This window comes from Neomonachus schauinslandi, chromosome 8, assembly GCF_002201575.2.
Source record: "Neomonachus schauinslandi chromosome 8, ASM220157v2, whole genome shotgun sequence".
NCBI classification, from domain to species: Eukaryota; Metazoa; Chordata; class Mammalia; order Carnivora; family Phocidae; genus Neomonachus; species Neomonachus schauinslandi.
The window spans coordinates 122,418,566-122,439,701 of NC_058410.1; the positions used below are offsets into that span (position 1 = coordinate 122,418,566).

A 21,136-nucleotide genomic window follows, 5' to 3' on the forward strand; every position below is an offset into this window, starting at 1 on the left:
AAGTCCAACTACGTTTAAAGGACTACAACATATCCAGCACTCAACAGCATAAAACTCACAATGTCTGCCATCCAGTCAAAAGTTACAAAGAAGCAGGAAAATATGGCCCATAACCATGAAGAAAACCACTCATACAAATAGACTAGAAAACACAAAGGTGATGAAGACAAGGCCCATAAAGCAGCTGGTATAAACATGTGCCCCTCGTTCAAGAAAGGCGAGGAGAGCGTGGACACAAAGAGAGAAATGGGCTCGATCCCAGGACCCCGGGATCATGACCTGAGCAGAAGTCCGATGCTTAACCGACTGAGTCACCCGGGCGCCCCGAGAAATGGAAAATTTTTAAAAGACAAAAATAGAACTAGAAATTAAAAATATAATATCTGAGATGAAAAATACTTCTATGAAATTAGCAGCAGATTAAACACTGCAGAAAAGATCAGTGAATGGAAGTCACAGCCGTCAAGACTGAAGCAAAGAGACAAAAGTCTGAACAAAAGATGAACAGATCTGGGGCACCTGAGTGGCACAGTTGGTTAAACATCAGACTCTTGGTTTTGGCTCAGGTCCTGATCTCAGCGTTATGAGATCGAGCCCACCTTGGGCTCCACCCTCAGTGAGGAGTCCGCTTGAGACTCTCTCTCCCTCTGCCTCTCCTGCTCCTGCTCTCTTTCTCCAAAATAAATCAATAAACCTTAAAATAAAAATGAACAGATCATCAGTAGACTATGAGACTATGTCAAGAACTCTAAAATACATGTCATTAGGATCCCAAAATAAAGTGGGGGATGGAAGAATATTTGAAGAAATTATGGTGGAAAATTGTATAATTTTGATGAGATCTATAAGCTCACAGATTCAGGAAGTTCAATGAATCCCGAGCAGAATAAAATTCCAAGTAGGATAGGAAACCATACCAAGGCACATCATATTAAATATGTTGAATGATGACAGATGGTAGTAACTACCAGTAAGTGGTGAGCATTGCATAATATATAGAAGTGTTGAATCACTATGTTGTGCACCTGAAACTAATATAACATTGTATATCAATTATCCTTAAATAATAAATTTTTTTTTAAAGAAGGAAAAAGGAGGGGCGCCTGGGTGGCTCAGTCAGTTAAGTGTCTGCCTTCGGCTCAAGTCATGGTCCCAAGGTCTTGGGATCGAGCCCCATGTCGGGCTCCCTGCTCAGCGGGGAACCTGCTTCTCCCTCTCCCACTGCCACTCCCCCTGCTTGTACTCTCTTGCTCTCTCTGTCAAATAAATAAATAAAATCTTAAAAAAAAATAAAAAACATTTTAAAAAAGAAAAAAAGGATCTTCTTAATAAAAGCAGCTAGATATAAAAATAGATCATTACATACAAGGAAACAAAGTTGAAAATTACTAGTGACTACTCATACAGCACAACCTGGAGACAATAGAATGGCATCTTTAAAGTGCTGGCAGAAAACAAGTCGTCTCTGTAAAAGTCTATATCCAGCAAAAATATCTGTCAAAAATAAGGCAGAATAAAGACTTTTTCAGCCAGACAAAAGCTGAGATTCATGCCCCAGATCTGTGCTACAAAAAATGTTAAAGGAAGTTTTTCAGGTAGAAGGAAATGTGATCCACCCAAACAGATGAAGAGACCCGAGTTGTAAATATGTGGATAAATATGTTTTTCTCCCCCCCTTAGGAAGCATGCTGCTGTAAGAATCTTACCCTGTGCATGAAGTGAGATGGTATTATTTGACGGTAGATGATAGCAAGTTAAAGATTTATATTAGAAACCCCAGAGTAACCATTAAAAACATACACACAACTAAGCCAATAGTGGAGATAAATATGGAATTAAAAAACCCCACTCATAATAGAGAACCAATGAACAATAGCCAAAATTGAAGTTGAAACTGTTAGGACGGAAACTGACATTGCCTGGCTCCTAGAACTGGGCTCTTAGTATATCAAAAATGCAAGGAATGTGCTGCACGAGGCATCAGAGTAAAGAAAGGTTTCTGAGAAAAAGTGGAACCTTAGCCTAACTCGAAGAGCTGAAAAGCATTTTGGGGAGAGAAGTAAAATAAGATAGTCTTGGGAGAGAGGATGGTATATGTAATGATGAAAGTAGGAGAAGAGGAAGAATGTCATTTTTTAGTTGAAGAAATTAAGATGGCAAAGTGTTCATGCAGAAAGTAACCAGAGAATATTGGAAAGTAATAAGAGAGGTAAAGAGGTTCGCCAGATGGTCCAGTGCTTTGAATTTAGACTTGGGCCAGTGGGCAAGATGGAGCCTCTTAAGGGTTCCTTGTCTCTGATTCAGGTACGCGTCCTCAGCTGCCGCCCTGGATACCCCTTTTTAATGGGCTATAATCACTTTTTTGCTGTTGTATTGCAAATACCATGCACTTTGGAGTCAGAAATCCCCGGGGTTTATATCCAGGTCCTCCACTTAGAGCGGACTGATTTGGGGCAAATTACTTAATCTAAGCCTGAATTGTTTTCGGAACTGTCAGTTCCCTAAAAGATGAGACTGCCAGTCACATGGTAGTCGATCAGTGTCCCTTTTCCCCTGCCTACATTACTGATTCAGGGATGGACACCTGACACAGTTCTGGACAGTCTGTGTTCTTCTTCTCTCTGGGTCTCTAGCAACAGGGTGCTAGGAGCCTAAAGTTGCCACTATGTGGGGGAGAGGCTGCCAAAGAAGGAAGCCAAAACAGAAGAATGCAGTGATAAAGGAGAAAGTTCTGATAACATATTTAGAGGCTCCAGAATTAGTCATGGTAGAACTTGGAAGATCTGCCCCTGGACTTTTTGATTGTGTGAGTCAATAATTTCCCAAACTTACCCTTTTATAAGCAAATTTTTAAATGATTTTGGACACAGCCAAAAGCACCTAAACTAGGGGAGCTTGGGTGGCTCAGTTGGTTAAGCATCCAACTCTTGATTTTGGCTCAGGTCATGATCTCAGGGTCCTGCGATCGAGCCCCGCCTCCAGCTCCGCACTCAGTGGAGAGTCTGCTTAGGATTCTGTCTCTCCCTCTCCCTCTGCGCCTCCCTGCGCATGCTTTCTCTCTCTCTCTCTCAAATAAATAAATCTTAAAAAAAAAAAGGTCTAAAAGCACTAAACTATATAGCGTTTCTGTAGGATGAAATGAGATAAATGTGTAACAAACAGCACATGTTAGATTAATACTGGCCATTATCATTTTCTTATCACTATATATACCTTAATGACATTTAAAACTCTGCACAAGTAGATATTAAGAACTCGATTTTGGGCACCTGGGTGGCTCAGTTGGTTAAGCGAATGCCTTCGGCTCAGGTCATGATCCTGGAGTCCCTGGATCGAGTCCCGCATCGGGCTCCCTGCTCGGCAGGGAGTCTGCTTCTCCCTCTGACCCTCCCCCCTCTCATGTGCTCTCTCTCATTCTCTCTCTCTCAAATAAATAAATAAAATCTTTAAAAAAAAAAAAGAACTCGATTTTATAGAAGGGTTTAGAGAAGGGAGATAACTTGTTAAGGTCCCAAAGTCGATAAATGACATAATTGAGCTCTCTCTCCATTCTACACTATAGTCTCAGCAGTCACATTCCTAGCACATAGTGGGCACTTGGTAAATGTTGATTCCCTTCCTCTTTCCTGTACATGAGATCCTGAAATCATGCCTATCTACCCAGAGATCTAAAGGAAAGCAGAACCTGGAAGGTTGCTTCTCTAGATCTGGCTCACTTAGGTATAGTCTGCATTAACTTTGATCTTACCTCCTTAGTGCTTGACTCTTCCTGTCTTGACCTCTGAAAGCTCATCCCTTGGGCCCTTTGACTGCATTAGTCACCGACGCCTACCCATATCTTCCTGAGCAGGTGTGTCCCATAATTTCCTCCACGTGTCCCATGTGGTCCCACAGCTGCTCATGCCTGGAGTGTTCCCTGGTGCCCTCTCCTCCCACCCAATTCATCAAAGTACTCTTGGTTCTTTCTCCTCAGTGATCAGGTTTGTGAGTCCCAGTGAAATATATTCGCAAAAAAAATCCCATTGCTTTAGCTGAAAAATGTTCATGATCAGCCCAACCTAACATGAACATTCCTTTATAGGTCATTGAAAGAAATTTCTCTAGAAGTCATGGACATGTGTTGTTGACTAAAAGTTAGAAATGCTGAAAAGTAAGTAAACATTTTGATTCAGAAATCTGAATCAAGAAATATTTTCATTCAGTCTTCAGCTCTCTGTTTTAGAAAATGAGGACTCTTAGCTTCATGAAGCCTTTTGCAAACTGATGTCTATGGAGAGCACTGGAAGAGGAGCAGTGAGATCTGGGTCAATGTCACTTCTTAGCCACTCTTTAATTATGGAAGAAACTACCAGTTTCCCATCCAGTGTTCATTCTCCACTTCTTGCTTCCTAACAGAACCTCTAAATGGTTGGGAGGCTGGATTATGTGCCCATCCAAAAACCTACTTTGTGCAGCCTTTCCTGCAGGAAAGGAAGTACAAGTAGAAGTCATTGGGGGGACCCCTGCCATGATCTTTAAAGTGGCTTACTCAGCTGGAAGGTACATTTTTACCCTTCTTCTTCCCCTCTAGAACCCAGGTATCATGACCAAAGCTGCAATGGCCATTCTGTGGCCTGAGGAGAACATGAGGTTGAAAGCCAGTGACAATGATCAGTAGAACAGAAAGAGGATATTGTGGAGCCACAAGGCCTAGACTTGTGTGTCTCTAGACTTTTTTAAGGGAGAGGAAAAAAAATAATTCAAAGTCACTGCTGCTAGAAGCCAAATATCAGCCCTAACTGATACAGTGACCTGGGAACATTGCTAATTAAGCAATGAGGCTTCATTTCCTCATTTGCAAACTGATGGAGTCATGTTAGATCCCTACAGTTCCCTCCATTTCTATAACTACAATTTTAAGACTCTATATGGGTGCCCAAGTACAAAAGCCAGGGCTGGCCTGATCTCTATCCTATCTTGGCCTTCCAGGCAAATTCGAAAGCATTTACCTCCTTAGGTGGAAGTCAGAATGATTATGAACATAGAGTTACCACCACGTGACCCAGCAATTCCACTCCTAGATATATACCCAGGAGAAATGAAAATACACACACACACACACACAAACTTGTACATGAGTGTTCATAGCAGCATTATTCTTAATAGCTAAAAAGTGGAAACAACCTAAGTGTCCACCAATTGATGAATAGATAAACAAAATGTGGCATATCCATACAATGGAATAGTATTCATCCATAAACAGGAATGAGGTTCTGAAACATGCTACAACACAGATGACCCTTGGAAACATTATGCTAAGTAAAAAAAAGCCAGACACAAAAAACCACATGTCCTGTATGATTCCATTTATATGAAATGTCCAGAACGGGCAAATCCATAGTGACAGAAAGATTAGTGGTTGTGCAGGGGTTGGAGGGAGAGGGGTTAGGGAGGGACTGCCAGTGGGTATGGGTTTGTGTTTTGGGTGATGATTCTGCCATTACATAGTGGTAATAGTTGCAGAACTCCGTGAATATACTAACACGCACTCACTTGTACTCTTTTGCATAGTGAATTTTATGGCATGTCAATTCTATCGCAGTTAAAGGAAAAGAAAATAGAATTATGAAACATTTTGAGTGAAATAGACTGCATCCTATTTGGGTATGTGTTGGCAAGCATGCCTTAAGAAAAACATGAGGAGGGCGCCTGGGTGGCTCAGTTGGTTAAGTGACTGCCTTCGGCTCAGGTCATGATCCTGGAGTCCCTGGATCGAGTCCCGCATCGGGGTCCCTGCTCAGCAGGGAGTCTGCTTCTCCCTCTGACCCTCCCCCCTCTCATGTGCTCTCTCTCATTCTCTCTCTCTCAAATAAATAAATAAAATCTTTAAAAAAAAAAAAAAGAAAAGAAAAACATGAGGAGGGGCACCTGGGTGGCTCAGTCGGTTAAGCATCTGCCTTCGGCTCAGGTCATGATCCCAGGATCCTGGGATTGAGCCCCACATCGGTCTCCTTGCTCAGCAGGGAGCCTACTTCTCCCTCTCCCACTCCCCCTGCTTGTGTTCCTGCTCTCGCTATCTCTCTCTCTGTCAAATAAATAAAATCTTAAAAAAAAAAAAGAAAGAAAGAAAAACATGAGGAAAAGGGCGCCTGGGTGGTTCAGTCAGCTAAGTGTCTGACTCTTGGTTTCAGCTCAGGTTATGATCTTAGGATCGTGAGATGGAGCCTCATATTGGGATTCGCACTCAGTGGGGAGTATGAGTGGGATTCTCTCTGCCTCTCCCTCTGCCCTTCCTCCACCCCAACATGTGCTCTCTCTCTCTCTCTCTCAAAACCAGACCAAACAAAACCAAATAGGTTGGAGGAATAGGATGGATAGGGAGAAAGCCTCTAAGAAACAAGGGTATTAGTGAGTCAGTTTTCAAGTAAATAGCTCAACTTTGAGGTACATTTAAAAAAACATGACTACACATGCTTAATATCTCTTAAACAATGGGAAGAAATCAGCATTATAGTAGATGTCAATAGAATATCTCTTAAACAATGGGAAGAAATCAGCATTATAGTAGATGTCAAATAGCTTTGTCTAGTATATGTCACATCTTAACTAAAATGGGGGTGTGTAAAAGTGGCACTCCAAAGTGCTATTTCCTACTCATTAACTTCCTACTCACTTTCACAATAACTGTGCCCTGATAGAATATTCTTGCAATCAGGATTACATTAGGACATTGTATATGTGGTGTTTCAGGACCAGGAAATTCAGCATCATCTGTCAAACAGTGACCCCACTAGAGACAAAAGCCCTTCAGCACTTTATCTGTGCCCCACCCATCCCGGGAGGTTGAGCTACAGACCAAGGGACAACTTTGGTTTTTTTCTGGAAGCCAGGAAATTTCTCTTTCCCTTCTTCATGTGGCCTTGTGCATAACAGGACCTGAGAGATGCAGCTATAGAGAAAAGAACACTAAGTCCAAGATCTGATTTGTACAGAAAAAGTTCAGTGGTCTTAGACAAGTCTCTGAGCCTCCATCTCTTTCCTTACAAAATAAGGAGGTCAAACTAGATGATCTCTTAAGGTTACTTTTGGTTCAAATTTCTATTAATCTAGCATCCTTGTGATGAAATGGGAAACCTGCCATAGTCTAAGATCATCTCTGGGGCTGGGTTAAAGGTCCAGGCAAATTTGGAACATATGAGGTTCCTGTTCCTTCTAGACTCTTGGGAGAACCTCAAGATAACTCTAGCTGCTCCTCCCTCACCCCAACCTTTGAATCCTGCATCACATCCCAGTAGCTGTGGTAATATGGATACAGTGTCTGCCTCGAAGTGAATATCCTCCTGGTGGTACATCAGGGAGTGACAGAACATTTCCTTTGCAGAGTGTTGAACACACACACACACACACACACACAACCACCATCCCCACCACCACCACCACCACCACCACGACCATCACCACCACTCCAAATCCCATCACACAGTGGTGATGTAACAGGAAACTGAGAGTTTCCAAAAGTATCTTTTTTTTAAAGATTTTATTTTATTTATTTATTTATTTTTATTTTTTTGACAGAGAGAGACACAGCGAGAGAGGGAACGCAAGCAGGGGGAGTGGGAGAAGGAGAAGCAGGCTTCCTGCTGAGCAAGGAGCCCGATGCGGGGCTCGATCCCAGGACCCCGGGATTGTGACCTGAGCTGAAGGCAGACGCTTAACGACTGAGCCACCCAGGTGCCCCCAAAAGTATCTTTTAATCCAAGTGTTGGTCTGCAATTTCTTGCTTTTGAACTGTTTTCTTAAGTATGCATTTCAAGGGGCACCTGGGTGGCTCAGTTGGTTAAGCAGCTGCCTTCGGCTCGGGTCATGATCCCGGGGTCCTGGGATCGAGCCCCGCATCGGGCTCCCTGCTCCGCGGGAAGCCTGCCTCTCCCTCTCCCTCTGCCTGCCTCTCTGCCTACTTGTGCTCTATCTCTCTGTCAAATAAATAAATAAAAAATCTTAAAAAAAAAAAAGTATGCATTTCAAGTTGTCTTGTACAACGGTGCTCTTAAAGCTTTGCCCCAGAGCATCTGCTTGACTGGTCCGTCTGGCACCCACTGTTCTAATCATGCTGAAGTAAGCTCTAGCAGTGTGCAGACGGGATATGCTGACAGGCTAGCAGGCTGGCCTGCTGGGTGCCTGTCTGCCCCCTTCTCACAAGGTGGGAAAGAGAAGCAGGATACTTACGGTATGCCAAGAAGCACCTGGCAGCAATCCCTGTCTTCTCCAAAGTTACTGATCATGTGTCTGACAGGTTGTGGGGAATGCATGGCCAAGGATCCAGGGGGCCCTGGCAGCTGACCCAGTGTTCAGGGCATTTAAAACCAATGTTACCCTTCAATTAAGTTGTTGGAAGCTTTACACCAGCTCAGCAGGAATGGCACCAGCCAATTCACTGTTAAATATAGAAAACTGAAGAAGTTACTGACTCTGATCCATTTATCCTTACTCATCACTAGGTCTAGGTTTTATAATATATAATACTTGCAAATTGCTACTCTTTTCCATTTTGGAGGCCATTTTCACACTATTTAGATAATGTTCACACTTTTCCTTGGAACCATCTTCATATATACTTCAGCCTCTTTAATGTGGAAATCCCTTATCCACCCCTCATCTTTTCTCCTCCTCTCTTTTTAAAAAAAACATTTATGTAGTAGAACCAACTAGAATGAAATAAATACAGGGTCAAATTTAAAGTAATATTTTTCCTAATTTTGCATTTGTCTAAAAATAGGAAAAATCATAAGCCTACAGTTTTATTTTTTTTCTTCCTATAGGGATATATAAATAAATGTTATACATTTGTTTATAACTTCACACTCCACTTCTGTTCCCCAAATGAGAAACTGACTGGCCCAATCTAAGGCAGAACATGACACAATTTGGCAGAAAATCTCCACAGAGAAATTTGCAGGATAGCTGTTCTCATATACACAATGATATATGCACAAAATTACTCATTGTGGCACCATGAGGAAAAAGCATAAAGGACCTACATGGCCATCTTAGGGAACCAATGAAATAAAGTATGGCAGGATTACATAATGGATACTGTGTATCCATTTCAAGGAGGGAAGCTCTGTATTTTAAACATACAGTTCAGTGAAGAAAAGAGGCAGCAGAACAGTGTTACTATCATCATAAGATGTGTGAAGAAAGAAAAAAAGGGAATAATCTACATCCGTTTGAAGATATATGGAATATTTCTTCAAGGATGCTGGAGAGATAACAGTGCTAAGAATGGTTGCCCTCCAGGGAGGAAAACTGTAGCAAGGAACACAGGAGGAAGAGACTTCCTTTCCACTCTCTATCCTTTAGAACGTGTGCTGTATGCAGGTAGTAACTATTAAAAAAAAAATTTTTTTTTTGTAAAGAAGTAAAGACATAGGATTTCTACATGAAATTACACTTAGTCTGCTTTCAAGGAGGCATCCTTTCAACTGATAAAATATTTAAGGGCATTTACAAATTCGCATTGATGTCCCATCTTATATTGGGTATGACTGTGGTTGGCTCAGTTTTACCACACGGACAGAGTAAATTCCTTTGAACTTTTACCTCTCCCTTCTCTTTTCTAGAGGAAGAATTTAATATAATGTGTTCTGAAAGTTAACAGGCAAAACCATTATAAAGAAGCCAATAAACAGAAGAAGGAGACAGAAGAGAAGACACCGTTAGGACACAAACGTTTATGTGATTTTAGCCATTACAACAGTAGTTCAGAAATATCTCAAATGTTACATTGATGTCATCAATAATACAAAAAGAAAAAAACCCCCAAATGACAGGCAACAGTGAAGAGCACCAGAGACCCAGCGCACACACCTAGAGAAGACCATGCTTCTTTCCTTCAACTGCCAAGAGATTTTCACCACTAAGCCCCCCTCCCCCGTGCTTTCCTTCTCCTCGACTTCCCCTAACCTGCTTTCAATTGTGACTTTAAGCCTCATCCTCGCCCTCCTCCTCCTCGAACTCCCCCTGTTCGTCGGCCGTGGCGTCCTGGTACTGCTGGTACTCGGACACCAGGTCGTTCATGTTGCTCTCGGCCTCGGTGAACTCCATCTCATCCATGCCCTCGCCCGTGTACCAGTGGAGGAAGGCCTTGCGCCGGAACATGGCCGTGAACTGCTCCGAGATGCGCTTGAACAGCTCCTGGATGGCCGTGCTGTTGCCGATGAAGGTGGCCGACATCTTGAGGCCGCGCGGCGGGATGTCGCACACGGCCGTCTTGACGTTGTTGGGGATCCACTCGACGAAGTAGCTGCTGTTCTTGTTCTGCACGTTGAGCATCTGCTCGTCCACCTCCTTCATGGACATGCGGCCGCGGAAGATGGCGGCCACGGTCAGGTAGCGGCCGTGGCGCGGGTCGCAGGCGGCCATCATGTTCTTGGAGTCGAACATCTGCTGCGTGAGCTCGGGCACGGTGAGCGCGCGGTACTGCTGGCTGCCGCGGCTGGTGAGCGGCGCGAAGCCGGGCATGAAGAAGTGCAGGCGCGGGAAGGGCACCATGTTCACGGCCAGCTTGCGCAGGTCGGCGTTCAGCTGGCCGGGGAAGCGCAGGCAGGTGGTGACGCCGCTCATGGTGGCCGACACCAGGTGGTTGAGGTCTCCGTACGTGGGGGTGGTCAGTTTCAGGGTGCGGAAGCAGATGTCGTACAGGGCCTCGTTGTCGATGCAGTAGGTTTCATCGGTGTTCTCCACCAGCTGGTGCACCGACAGGGTGGCGTTGTAGGGCTCGACCACCGTGTCGGACACCTTGGGCGAGGGCATGACGCTGAAGGTGTTCATGATGCGGTCTGGGTACTCCTCCCGGATCTTGCTGATGAGCAGCGTGCCCATCCCGGACCCCGTGCCGCCCCCCAGCGAGTGGGTCAGCTGGAAGCCCTGCAGACAGTCACAGCTTTCTGACTCCTTCCTCACCACGTCCAGGACCGAGTCCACGAGTTCGGCTCCCTCTGTGTAGTGGCCCTTCGCCCAGTTGTTGCCCGCGCCACTCTGGCCTGCCAGAAGGAGAGACTTCATAAGGCACTGATGACTGGATTAAATTCTTTTTACCCTAAACCCCTTAATATAGATCAATAAGTCAGTGTTCAGATAAGATTATCTCAGATTACCACCCAAGTGGCCAGACATTAAAATATTTGGTTATGGATATAACTATAAACAAGGAAGGCTAGGAATACCTGGCTATTAAAGGTTGAGAGGCAAATTTGTTTTAGCTTATGTTAAGACTGAATGGGCACTCAACGGGATGTTCTTCATTCAGTACTTTCCCTTAGGTGGTCATACCCCTCCACCCCAAGCTGTACAGTGTCAAATGAGCCTCCCCTGCCATCAGCCATGTCAGTCACTCACCAAAAACGAAGTTGTCGGGCCTGAAAATCTGGCCGAATGGTCCAGACCTGACCGAGTCCATGGTGCCCGGCTCCAGGTCCACCAGGATGGCCCGAGGTACGTATTTGTTACCTGCAGGGAACACAGCTGGACTTAGATGTGCAGGCAGAGAGCTCTAAAGAGAAAGGCTCCCCCTCCGCAGTCTTTTGCAGGCACTACTGTTGTCCCCAAACAAAGAAGGACACAGAACCGATCAGATTCTCAAAGGCTTTGGTTGTGAACCGCCCACTGAAATCTTGCAGTGAAAGAGTGGGAATTCTAAATCCGCTAGTCCACTCTCCCCTGGGGCCACACTCCTGGAGTTAGTCCTGGGGACAGGAGAGTTAAAAATTGAAGGGGGGGGGGATGGTAAGGCAATTACCAGTGGCTTCATTGTAGTACACATTGATTCTCTCCAGCTGCAAATCACTGTCTCCATGGTAACTGCCAGTGGGGTCGATCCCATGCTCATCACTGATGACCTCCCAAAACTAAGACACAGAAAAAGTTTGCATTTAGCCATGCCCGACCCCTCAAAGAGAGACCGAGTCTCACAATGAAAACCCCTCGACTCAGTTCCAAAAACCCGAACTTTCAGGCAGCTGACCCGGCTCCGCCGCAAGACTTGTATTGTGCAGGGTCAGAAAGTTGAAATTGGGCGTTTCCCCGGCGAACAGCTGCGGGCGGCAGGAGGCGGGGGTCTCTTCGGGTGGCGGGGCGGGGGGGGGGGGGGGGGGGGGGGGGGGGGTTGGAGCTGCAAAAGCTGCGGGCTCGCGCGGCCGCCGCTCAGAGTCGCAGCTGCGGGAGGCGGGAGGCGGGCGGCGGGCGCGCAGGGACTCCCAGCGGCGCGGAGGGGGTGGGCTGGGAGCAGGGACCGGAGGAACGGAAGGAGGGTGGTTTGAGATTCAAAGCACGTCCAGAGACCTCAAGACAATCGCTCTCCTCCCCTCCCCCACAGCTCGACTGGGGTTCTAGCGGGTAAAACCACTTCTCCCCGTGTCCCGGCCGCTCCCGTAAACCCGCGCGCACAGCCTCGGGGACACACCCGCGCCTTCTCCAGGCAAGCTTGTCTGGCCAAGTGAGGAGCAGGGAGAAAGTGGGGAACAAGGAGTGGCCGGGATTCCAATTGAGTTACAGCAAAAATGAAAGCGAACTTCCTCCCCACCTCCAAGCCGTCTCCGAGCCCACGCCCTACAAGGCCGCACAAAGCTGCCGGGAAGGTCTGTGCTTGGGGAGCCCCGGCCCTGCTCAGGTCGAGGCTCGAGCCGAGGAACTCCGAGGGGCTACAGGCCAGGGCGCCCCCCCCCGGACCCCGCCCCTCCCGGAGCGCCCACCTTGGCGCCGATCTGGTTGCCGCACTGGCCGGCCTGGATGTGCACGATCTCACGCATGGTGCTAGGTAGCTTCTTCTGGCCCTGGTCGGCGTCTGGTCAGTCTGTCCGTCCTCCCTTAAACACCCACTGCGGGGTCACGGGCAATGCGATCCGGAACCGACTGTCTGAGAGCGCCGGCCCAGCGGACTCAGCCTTTTATGCAAGGAGGGTGGGGCGGCCCGCGTAGGCCGCGCCCCCAGCCCGAGTGCCCCAGTCCCCTTCGAGCTAGAGCTCTCCAGGCCCCGCTGACGTAATGCTCCGAGCCCCAAGGACCATCCTGGGGGCTGGACATTGGGCCCGCAGCCAATCAGCACAGGCTTGCGGACCGGGCGAGGAGTGGGGGTTTGGGGTAGTAGGGTGGAGGCGTGGGCATTGTCTAGGACTTGGGGCGGGGGAGGTGGAAGAGCTGGGGACTGAGAATTGGGGGTAGGTGAAGGAGCTGAGGGCGGGAGGGTGGCGAAGCGAGGGCGACCCCTGGGGCAGGCCGGTGGTGGGGGGAGAGCTGGTACTGGATGGGGGGAGCAGGGAGACTGGAGCAGGTGGAGAGGCTCTCTGTGCGCTGTGCGCGGGGTGCTGGCAGGTGGAAGGGTAGAGGGGGGTGTAGGTCGCACTGCCAGCGCTGACTGAGGCGCCTCCTCGGCCAACGGCCTGAGATCCCTAAGCTACCCGTCCCTCGTGAGACCACTGCCTCTTTCCCCAACCCTAGAAGCCAGCGACTGTCCAGCCGCCGAACCCTGGTCACACAGAGCCTTGGGAGGACAGGCGAGCCCAGGAGAAAATCGTGTGTGATCAGGCTGTGGGGTCTGAAGAGCCGTGACCCCGGACCCCAAAGCCCAGGAGCCCCAGGGGGCCCTGCGCCCTGCCCCCAGCATCCGCCTGCTCTCTTTTGTCTCTGTCAAGGGCTCCTTGCTCCCTCTACTGCGGTTGCTGCATCCAGGGGTGGGGCAGCCTCCGCGCCCCCTCCAGCCCCATACGACTCTCTCCAAGAGTCCCCAGCTCCCTGGCTGGTACCAAAGACCCCTCCACCTCGCGGGCTGGCTTTTTGTTCCTCCGGAGTGGGTGGGGTGGGTGTGGCTGTCCGCGCACGGGTACTGTCCAGCGGTCAGAACGAGGGTGGGGTCCGGGGGGCGGGGCTGCGGCAGAACAAAGGGCTCACAAATGTGTGGGATACCTCCCACGGCTGAGTTTTAAAAATCACACCCCCGGCGCTCTCCCTCTCTGGGTTTGGTTCATCTATTGTCCAGGAAGGAAATGGGTTCCGCGGGTGATCATGGCCCACCACACCGCTAACACTCTTCTCTTTCATCAGGTGCCAGACCCAGCGGCGGCCACGAGGTCCCCAACCTTCGTGCTGCTGATGGGGGTGAGGGACACGCCTAAAAACTGCGGCAGAGCGAGGGAGCAGCCACCCGAGACCCTGACGCGCACAGAGCGCGTGCGCAGACTCGGAGCACTGACACTTTCAAATCCAGAGTTTCTAGGTGGTCGGAGGAGATGATCTCTTTGTTACTCTTCGTGTGTCTGTGTGTGAGGGGGGATGGGGAGAGGGTGCTCAACCTGCTTGCGTTCAAGGGTGGGAACGGAAAGGGTGGCTGAAATGTTCACTACCGACCTGGAACCTGGCCCCTGCAATTCCGTGGGTGAAGCGCCCTTCCCCCTCTCGACTCGGGACGGGTCTTCTGCGAGGTGACGTGACCCCTTTTCATCCTCTGGCGAGAGGGGCCGAATGACCCGGGTTCCCGTGGGGGAGCGGAGCCTGCAGCTGTTGAGTGAGACCCTCCCAGAACTATCAGCAAGCTGTCACCGCCTTTCTTTCCCGCTGGGAGGTGAAAGGGGGGCTTTCAACTCAATTCCAGTGCACAAAGAGAAACCCAGAGAACAAAAGCCCAGCCTCCCCCAAACACCCATGACGCCCAGACTGAACCTTCCGGGCAGAATTCCCCGGACGCGGCTCCCCTTCGTGGGGTTGGGATGGGGTCGGGCGAGAGGCAGAGGAGCAGAAGGTCCGCCCACAGGCCCCACTTGAGGGTTCCAAGGACCCAGGACCCCGAGTTTCTAATCCAGCTCCTACAGACGCAGAAACGTCGAGGGTGAACGATTCCCAAGGTCCCACGGCAAGTTAAAAACGGGGCTCAGGCTGGAATCCCGTCTTCCTGGCACCCCAGCCCTCGGGGAGGGTGACCACGTTCAGGCCGAAAGAGCTGTGGCTGGTGTCAGCACCCGGACCTGGGGATGGAGGCTGCGGTGGGAGCGAGCCGTGCGGGAAGGCCCCCGCTGGGGCTGCACCCGCGCTCTGTGTAGACGCGCGTCCAGCAATGAGCGCCTGGCTGCCAGCGCCAAGGGGCAACCCTGGCGCGCTGCGCTCCAGGGGATCTGCTCCAGGCCGGGAAATTTAAGCCGGCCGCCAGCCTCCCTCACCTAATGGTTTATTTTCTCAGCTTCGGTTTCAGAGCCAGATTGCCACGGAGTGTCGGGTGAAAACGCGAGTGCGAGATTATGTGGATAAAAGGGCCCTTTCCTCTCGGGTTTATTTTAGGGGAGAATGCTTGGGATAGGGTGAGGCTGGAACTCACTCTTCTGAAGGCCCGGATGCCCTCCCTTTCATACATCTGCGGGTACTGTCGCCCACCCCAGCCTCTGCGGAGCCGGCACTCTTGTTAAGGGCTTTAGGCCTCTCCATTGCCCCCCTTCCCAATTTGGAATTATGCTGCTACACATTTTTATTTTCGCAAGAAGCTCATTTTGGGTCGGAAAGCTGAACGTTGATGACAGCCAAATCTTTCCCCGATTTTTCCGTTTATCTGTTAATCCTTATCATCTGTATTCCGTACAGCTCCTGAGGGGAGGCTGGTAAGGGGCCTCCAAAGCATAAATAGATCCGGCCTCAGTTGGGTCCTCCAGCATTTCTTTTTGTGAATTATACACAGTTCTTCTCCACCTCGGTCACTGTATACCAGATGTGAAAGGTGTCAGGACAATATATTCCACCATCACTTACAGGCTATTAGCTTTAATGATGTACCAATATTCCTAAAATTTCCCTTTCCCAGACAGTGGTAGAAACAACGCAGCGTAAAATAAAATCCAACATTTATTCTATGCATAACAGATTAGGTGGCTGAGGTGAGTGAGATACCCCTGAAGCTATTAAAGTTGTATTTGCTCTCACAATATTCAGAGTATTTTCAATGGCAAATTCTCAAGTGATTTTGCATTTCTCTATGATTACACACAGAGTCATTGTTTTAATTAATTGAAGTCTGATAAGGAGCATTGTACTGCTGATTTGGTAGTAAATTTTTAAAGCATTATTTTCTTAAAGCAAGATTTTTTTTTTTTTTTTAAACACACTTACTGAAATTACAAGACATCTAGCTTTCGGATTTCCCTACTGCCTGCCTGCATTCACCACTTGATACACAGCCCAAGCCCGGGTAGCCTGACAGCCTACTCCGCCGCAAGCTGCAAGCGGTTTCCTAGGCAACCGACACTTGGCCAATGAATGAAGAGGAATTGAAAGAGACTGCCAATCCATCATTATTTCCTTTTTTCACTCTTCTCAATACTCTCCAGCTAGAAATATTGGAAAGCTACCAATCCTAACACCGACGTAAAGGAGTCGAATGCCCAGAGGAAGGGGTCGCAGCCCCATAGTGTGACTGTGGCGAAGGAGATGGTGCACGGGCTTCCTGGGCCCCACCGAGACCTCTGCTTTCTCAGCTTTGTCACCCTCTCTGTTTCTATGCCACTGTCCTCCCCCTTTCCTCTCCCAGGCCTTCCCCTCCCCCGATGAGAAGCTAGCAGCTCCCAGCAGAGCTGCCCTGGTGCTCTTTAGTCCAAGGGTTGTCGGGCTGTGAGTCTCAGAGCCCCTGTCCTTCCGAGGTCGTGGGGCTCCGGGGGGAGCAGCCGGCCCAGGTAACAAAAGACTAGAACGAGCAGGGAAAATTCTGAGTCCGTGAGTGCAGGGCAGTGCGGAAATACTTGCTTTTGTTCCTCGGTAAGGCTGGCTGTTTTTCCGTTGCCTGCGTTCGAATTTGAGTTCAAAAGGCCTCAGTCCAGGCGGAGTGCTGAGCTTTCACCGAAGAGATTTGCCTTCTTTGTCAAACAAATGGGCAGAGGGGGTAGAACCCGGCTTTCCAAGGCACCGCCTCCCTAGTGTAAGCCGGCTCTCCTCCCCCACAGTATCAGTGATCTGTAAGATCCTCGGGCTGGGGGAGGGCAAAGCCAGAGAATGCTTGGTCTGGGAATCCTAGGTAAATGGCATTTCACCATACAGAGCCAGATGGTGTAGAAAACAGAAACAGAGGAATAGAAAGTACCCTTACATGGGAACATTACAAAATGCTAAGATTGACAGGGCGCATCTTGCAAGGTGCAGTCCGTGAAATCAACAAATTTATAAATAAATCCCTTATGAAATGGATTGAGAACACACACGCAGATAGGCTTCCGGAGCCATTTTCAGAGTTAGTGCCAGACAGCTGTGGGGTAAGGTGATTGCAGGTCTGCCACCCCACCTTAGAGGCTGTTGCATCAGCAGGGGCTGCTCACGAAGGTCTAGGCAGTGCTCCGTTGCTCTTCTACTTCTGCTCTTAGACCTTTGCTTGCCGTTTAAATAAAATTAAAACTATATTGAGGGGCATCTGGGTGACTCAGTTGGTGAAGCCTCCGACTCTTGATCTCAGCTGAGGTCTTGGTCTCGGGGTCATGAGTTCAGTCCCCGTGTTTGGCTCCACGATGGGCATGGAGCCTACTTAAAAACAAACAAAACAAAACACCCCTGTGTATTCAGATAGATAGATACACACATACCTATGGTAACACCCTTTGTCTCCTGGATTGAGATGCCTGGTGGATATTAACTATGTCTTCATTGAAGAAAGAAACAGGGCAGCTTCTGAACAGGAACTCTTAAGGGCTTGACATGCCCAGCCCACTTGTGAGTGCCACCACATATCTGTGGTACATTGTCAAGAAAATAATGCATTAAGGGAACCTCTGGGAAAACTCTCTACCTCTTTCAAAATAACCCCGTAGAAAGGAAACTTACTAAAAGACACTGTTTTTCACATATACCCAGAAAATTGAAAGCAGAATTTCAGAGAGATCATGTTCACAGCAACATTATATACAACAGCTAAAAGGTGGAAGAACTCAAGTATTCATCGACAGATGAAATAAAATGTGGCATATACATACAATGGAATATCACTCAGCCTTTAAAAAAAAGGAAACCCTGACATAACATGGAGGAACTTTGAAGATATTAGGCTAAGGAAATAAACCAGCTATCAGAAGACAAATGTTATATGATTTCATGTATATGAGGTCCCTAGAATAGTCAAATTCATAGAGTCAGAAAGAATGGTGGGGGAAAAAAAGAAAAAAGAAAGAATGGTGGTCGCCAGGGGCTGAGAGGAAGGGATAATGGGGAGTTCGTGTTTAATGGGGACAGAGTTTCAGTTTTGCAAGATGAAAAGAGCTCTGGAGATGGATGGTGGTGATGGTTGCACAGCATTTAGAGAATGTACTTAATGCCACTGAATTTACACTTAATAATGGCTAAGATGGCAAGTGTTGTGTTTTGTGCATTTTACCACAATTAGAAATGAAAAAAAAAATTAGGATTAATTTTTAGTATCTCCTAAATATTAAGTGGTATTTTTTTGTCTTGGTTCTAGTATAGTGCTCTAAGTTTCTCAGTAAAAGGTAGATAATGATAGGTAGATGATAGATAGATAGATAGATAGATAGATAGATAGATAGATAGATAGATGATAGATAGATAGGTAGGTAAATATTCTTAAAACCAAGGTCAATATCATCATTTATCTCTCCTCCTTTTTCAGGTGAACTGAGGAGTCTGGGCCCTGGAGCCTGGACCCAGCCAGACTGGAACGAGTCACCGAAGGTTCTTGGTCTTGTCACAAGAATGAATTCAAGGACAGAATGAATTCAAGGACGCAGCACAGTGGATGACTAACAGAAGCAGGAAAGTTTATTAAAGTAAAAGGTACACTACAGAGCTCCAGCTGGAGAGAGAGTGGCTCACCCTGGGGGTTGGTTTCCAATCTTTTATTGATAGTTGTTAACCAGGGGGCAGAATATTCATTACTTGGGGCAGGAAGCAGGGAGGGTTTCATTGCTTTTTCTTCCTAATTTGGTCAGGGGTTTCCTGTCATCACATCCGCCATCTTGGGCCTGCCTGGTTTGATTGCCTTGGGGAGTGCTGGCAGGACAGGCCTCTGACCTTCCTAATAGCTGGCCACGACTTTCTTGTTGCTGACTCCCCGCCACCCCCCATCCTGTTAGAGTCTATATAGCTGCCTACTCTAACATTTCCCTGGGCCAATTTACCACTGAAAGTGATGTCAGAGACAACCAAACTAGTAATTGGACCATGGGATTTCTTCACTCATACATCTCCACTGACACCCTATAGCTTGTAGTGTCTGGTCCAAATTCTTAACATAGAATTCAGGTCCTTTGAATCTGGGTGTGATCCACCTTTCCAGGGTTACCAGCCACCCCTCCACCTAGACACAGTACATTCCAGGAGACTTGGACTTGCCCATTGCTCTCTTTTCTAGGCTATGTTCTCTGAGTCCCTGAGTCTCTGCTCATACTGTTCCCTCAATCTGCAGTGAGCCTCTCCTTTTCTTCCTCTGTTGACATTTCATTCATTCTTCATGACGCAGCTCAACTATCTGTGATCTGTCCCCCCAGTTGCCAGGAACAATGAACTGCTATGCTATGCACACCCAGAAGTTTCTTCCTACACCTACTACAGGTTCTGCATTTATTACATGAAAGCAGTGGTCACCAAGCTTTTCCAATAAAAAAAGAAAAGTTGAGCATACATTCCCAATATATGTATATTTATTTATCATAAACTATATATGTGTATTTTTATAAGCCAGTATTTCAAGGTGTATATACTTAGTATGAGATACATCATTAATGATACCAGATGTTAAGATTTCAAATACACTTTTCTAGAACTTTCCATCTTATTTTGGTCAACATCTTGCCATACTTGAGTTCCTCATGGTTTTCTGACCTGGCAGTGAGCCTGACTAAGAGCTTGTAGAAGCAGCAGAGTGTCAGCTCTGCTATTTCCTTATGTGTCTGCATCATTAATATCATTCTTCACTTTGCAACTTCTTTGCTGTAGTGTTTTAAGCCTCTTGTCCATTTGTGGGGATCAGTGGAGCAAAATCTAGATAATATGATCAGTAAACCCACTGTCAATTTCTTTTTTGGACCTCCCTTTCCAAGGACTGATGCACAACATGTGACCAGAAGACAGAAGCATCCTGTGAGGACACCAGTGTCATCTGGAACATTAACTATTTAAAGAGTAACTTATTTTTCTAGGAAATAAGTATAAAAAGGAGTACTCACAGTTTCTCTTCACACTACAAAAGATGCTCTTGCCTGTCCCACTCTGACCTTCAGATTAGATTAGAGTAAGTTCCATAGATGCCTCAGTTTCCCACTGGTTTGTGACTCCTTGATGGCAGGGACCATACCATGTCTTATTAACCTTTGTATCTCCCACATTGCCTGGAACTAAGTATAGGTGAACAACAACTAGTCCTTGAGTAAATAAAATACCTCAAATAGAGTAGACGGCCACCAGAAAAAGCCTGGTTCTTTCTTTCTTTTTTTTTTTTTTTAAAGATTTTATTTATTTATTTGTCAGAGAGACAGGTAGAGAGAGCACAAGCAGGGGGAATGGCAGGCAGAGGGAGAAGCAGGCTCTCCGCTGAGCAAGGAGCCGGATACAGGACTCCATCCCAGGACCCTGGGATCATGACCTGAGCTGTAGGCAGACGCTTAACCGACTGAGCCACCCAGGAGTCCCAACATGGTTATTTCTAACTTGAAACAAGAGCAGGTTATGCTGCAGGTAAGTAGTAAGAAACTGTCCTTCTCCTTCTTCATCATTACCTCCCAGCCCACCCAGGTTAAGTCCCATCCTTCTCGGACCCTGCTGTTCCAGCTGGATGGTGGACACTGTTCCAGAAAATGGGGCCTTCTCTGGAATGATCTTTTAATACCCTCCAAGCAGCTGCCCAATCCTTCTCTTGCATTTGCACCCTCTCTTATCCACACTGGTAATGCATGACTGACATTCCTGGGGAAGACTACCTAGTAGGGCAGAAGGGAAGGAGAGAAGGAGCTCAGTTTTTAGAAATCAGCATTGATTGATGATTGTGTCTTCTTTCTCAGCATATAAATCAGGGGACTTAATCACATAGCTATCTTCATGAGCAGGTTTGGAGATGAAAGAACAAAGTGGGTTTTCCCCCTCCCGAAAGGGGGAGGGAAAACAAAAATGCAAATCCCATCTTTTATGAACGTAG

General features: G+C 47.4%; 1 protein-coding gene across 8 annotated transcripts; it reads right to left on the reverse strand.

Moving 5' to 3' along the window:
- Positions 1-9,700: 9,700 nt before the first annotated feature.
- On the reverse strand, positions 9,701-20,645 carry LOC110586834 (tubulin beta-2B chain). Of its 8 annotated transcripts, none has more exons than XM_044917602.1 (5): positions 12,729-12,884; positions 11,777-11,885; positions 11,377-11,487; positions 10,762-11,021; positions 9,701-10,725 (listed from the first exon to the last, which is right to left on the reverse strand). In XM_044917602.1, the coding sequence occupies exons 1-5, from the start codon at positions 12,783-12,785 to the stop codon at positions 9,961-9,963; spliced, it is 1,302 nt and encodes a 433-aa protein (XP_044773537.1). In that variant the 5' UTR covers positions 12,786-12,884; the 3' UTR covers positions 9,701-9,960. The 8 variants fall into 8 exon arrangements, with proteins under 8 accessions (XP_044773537.1, XP_044773541.1, XP_021552807.1 ...); XM_044917606.1 differs by having other exon boundaries at positions 9,701-10,067; positions 10,413-11,021; XM_021697132.1 differs by having other exon boundaries at positions 9,701-11,021; positions 12,729-12,893.
- Positions 20,646-21,136: the final 491 nt, after the last annotated feature.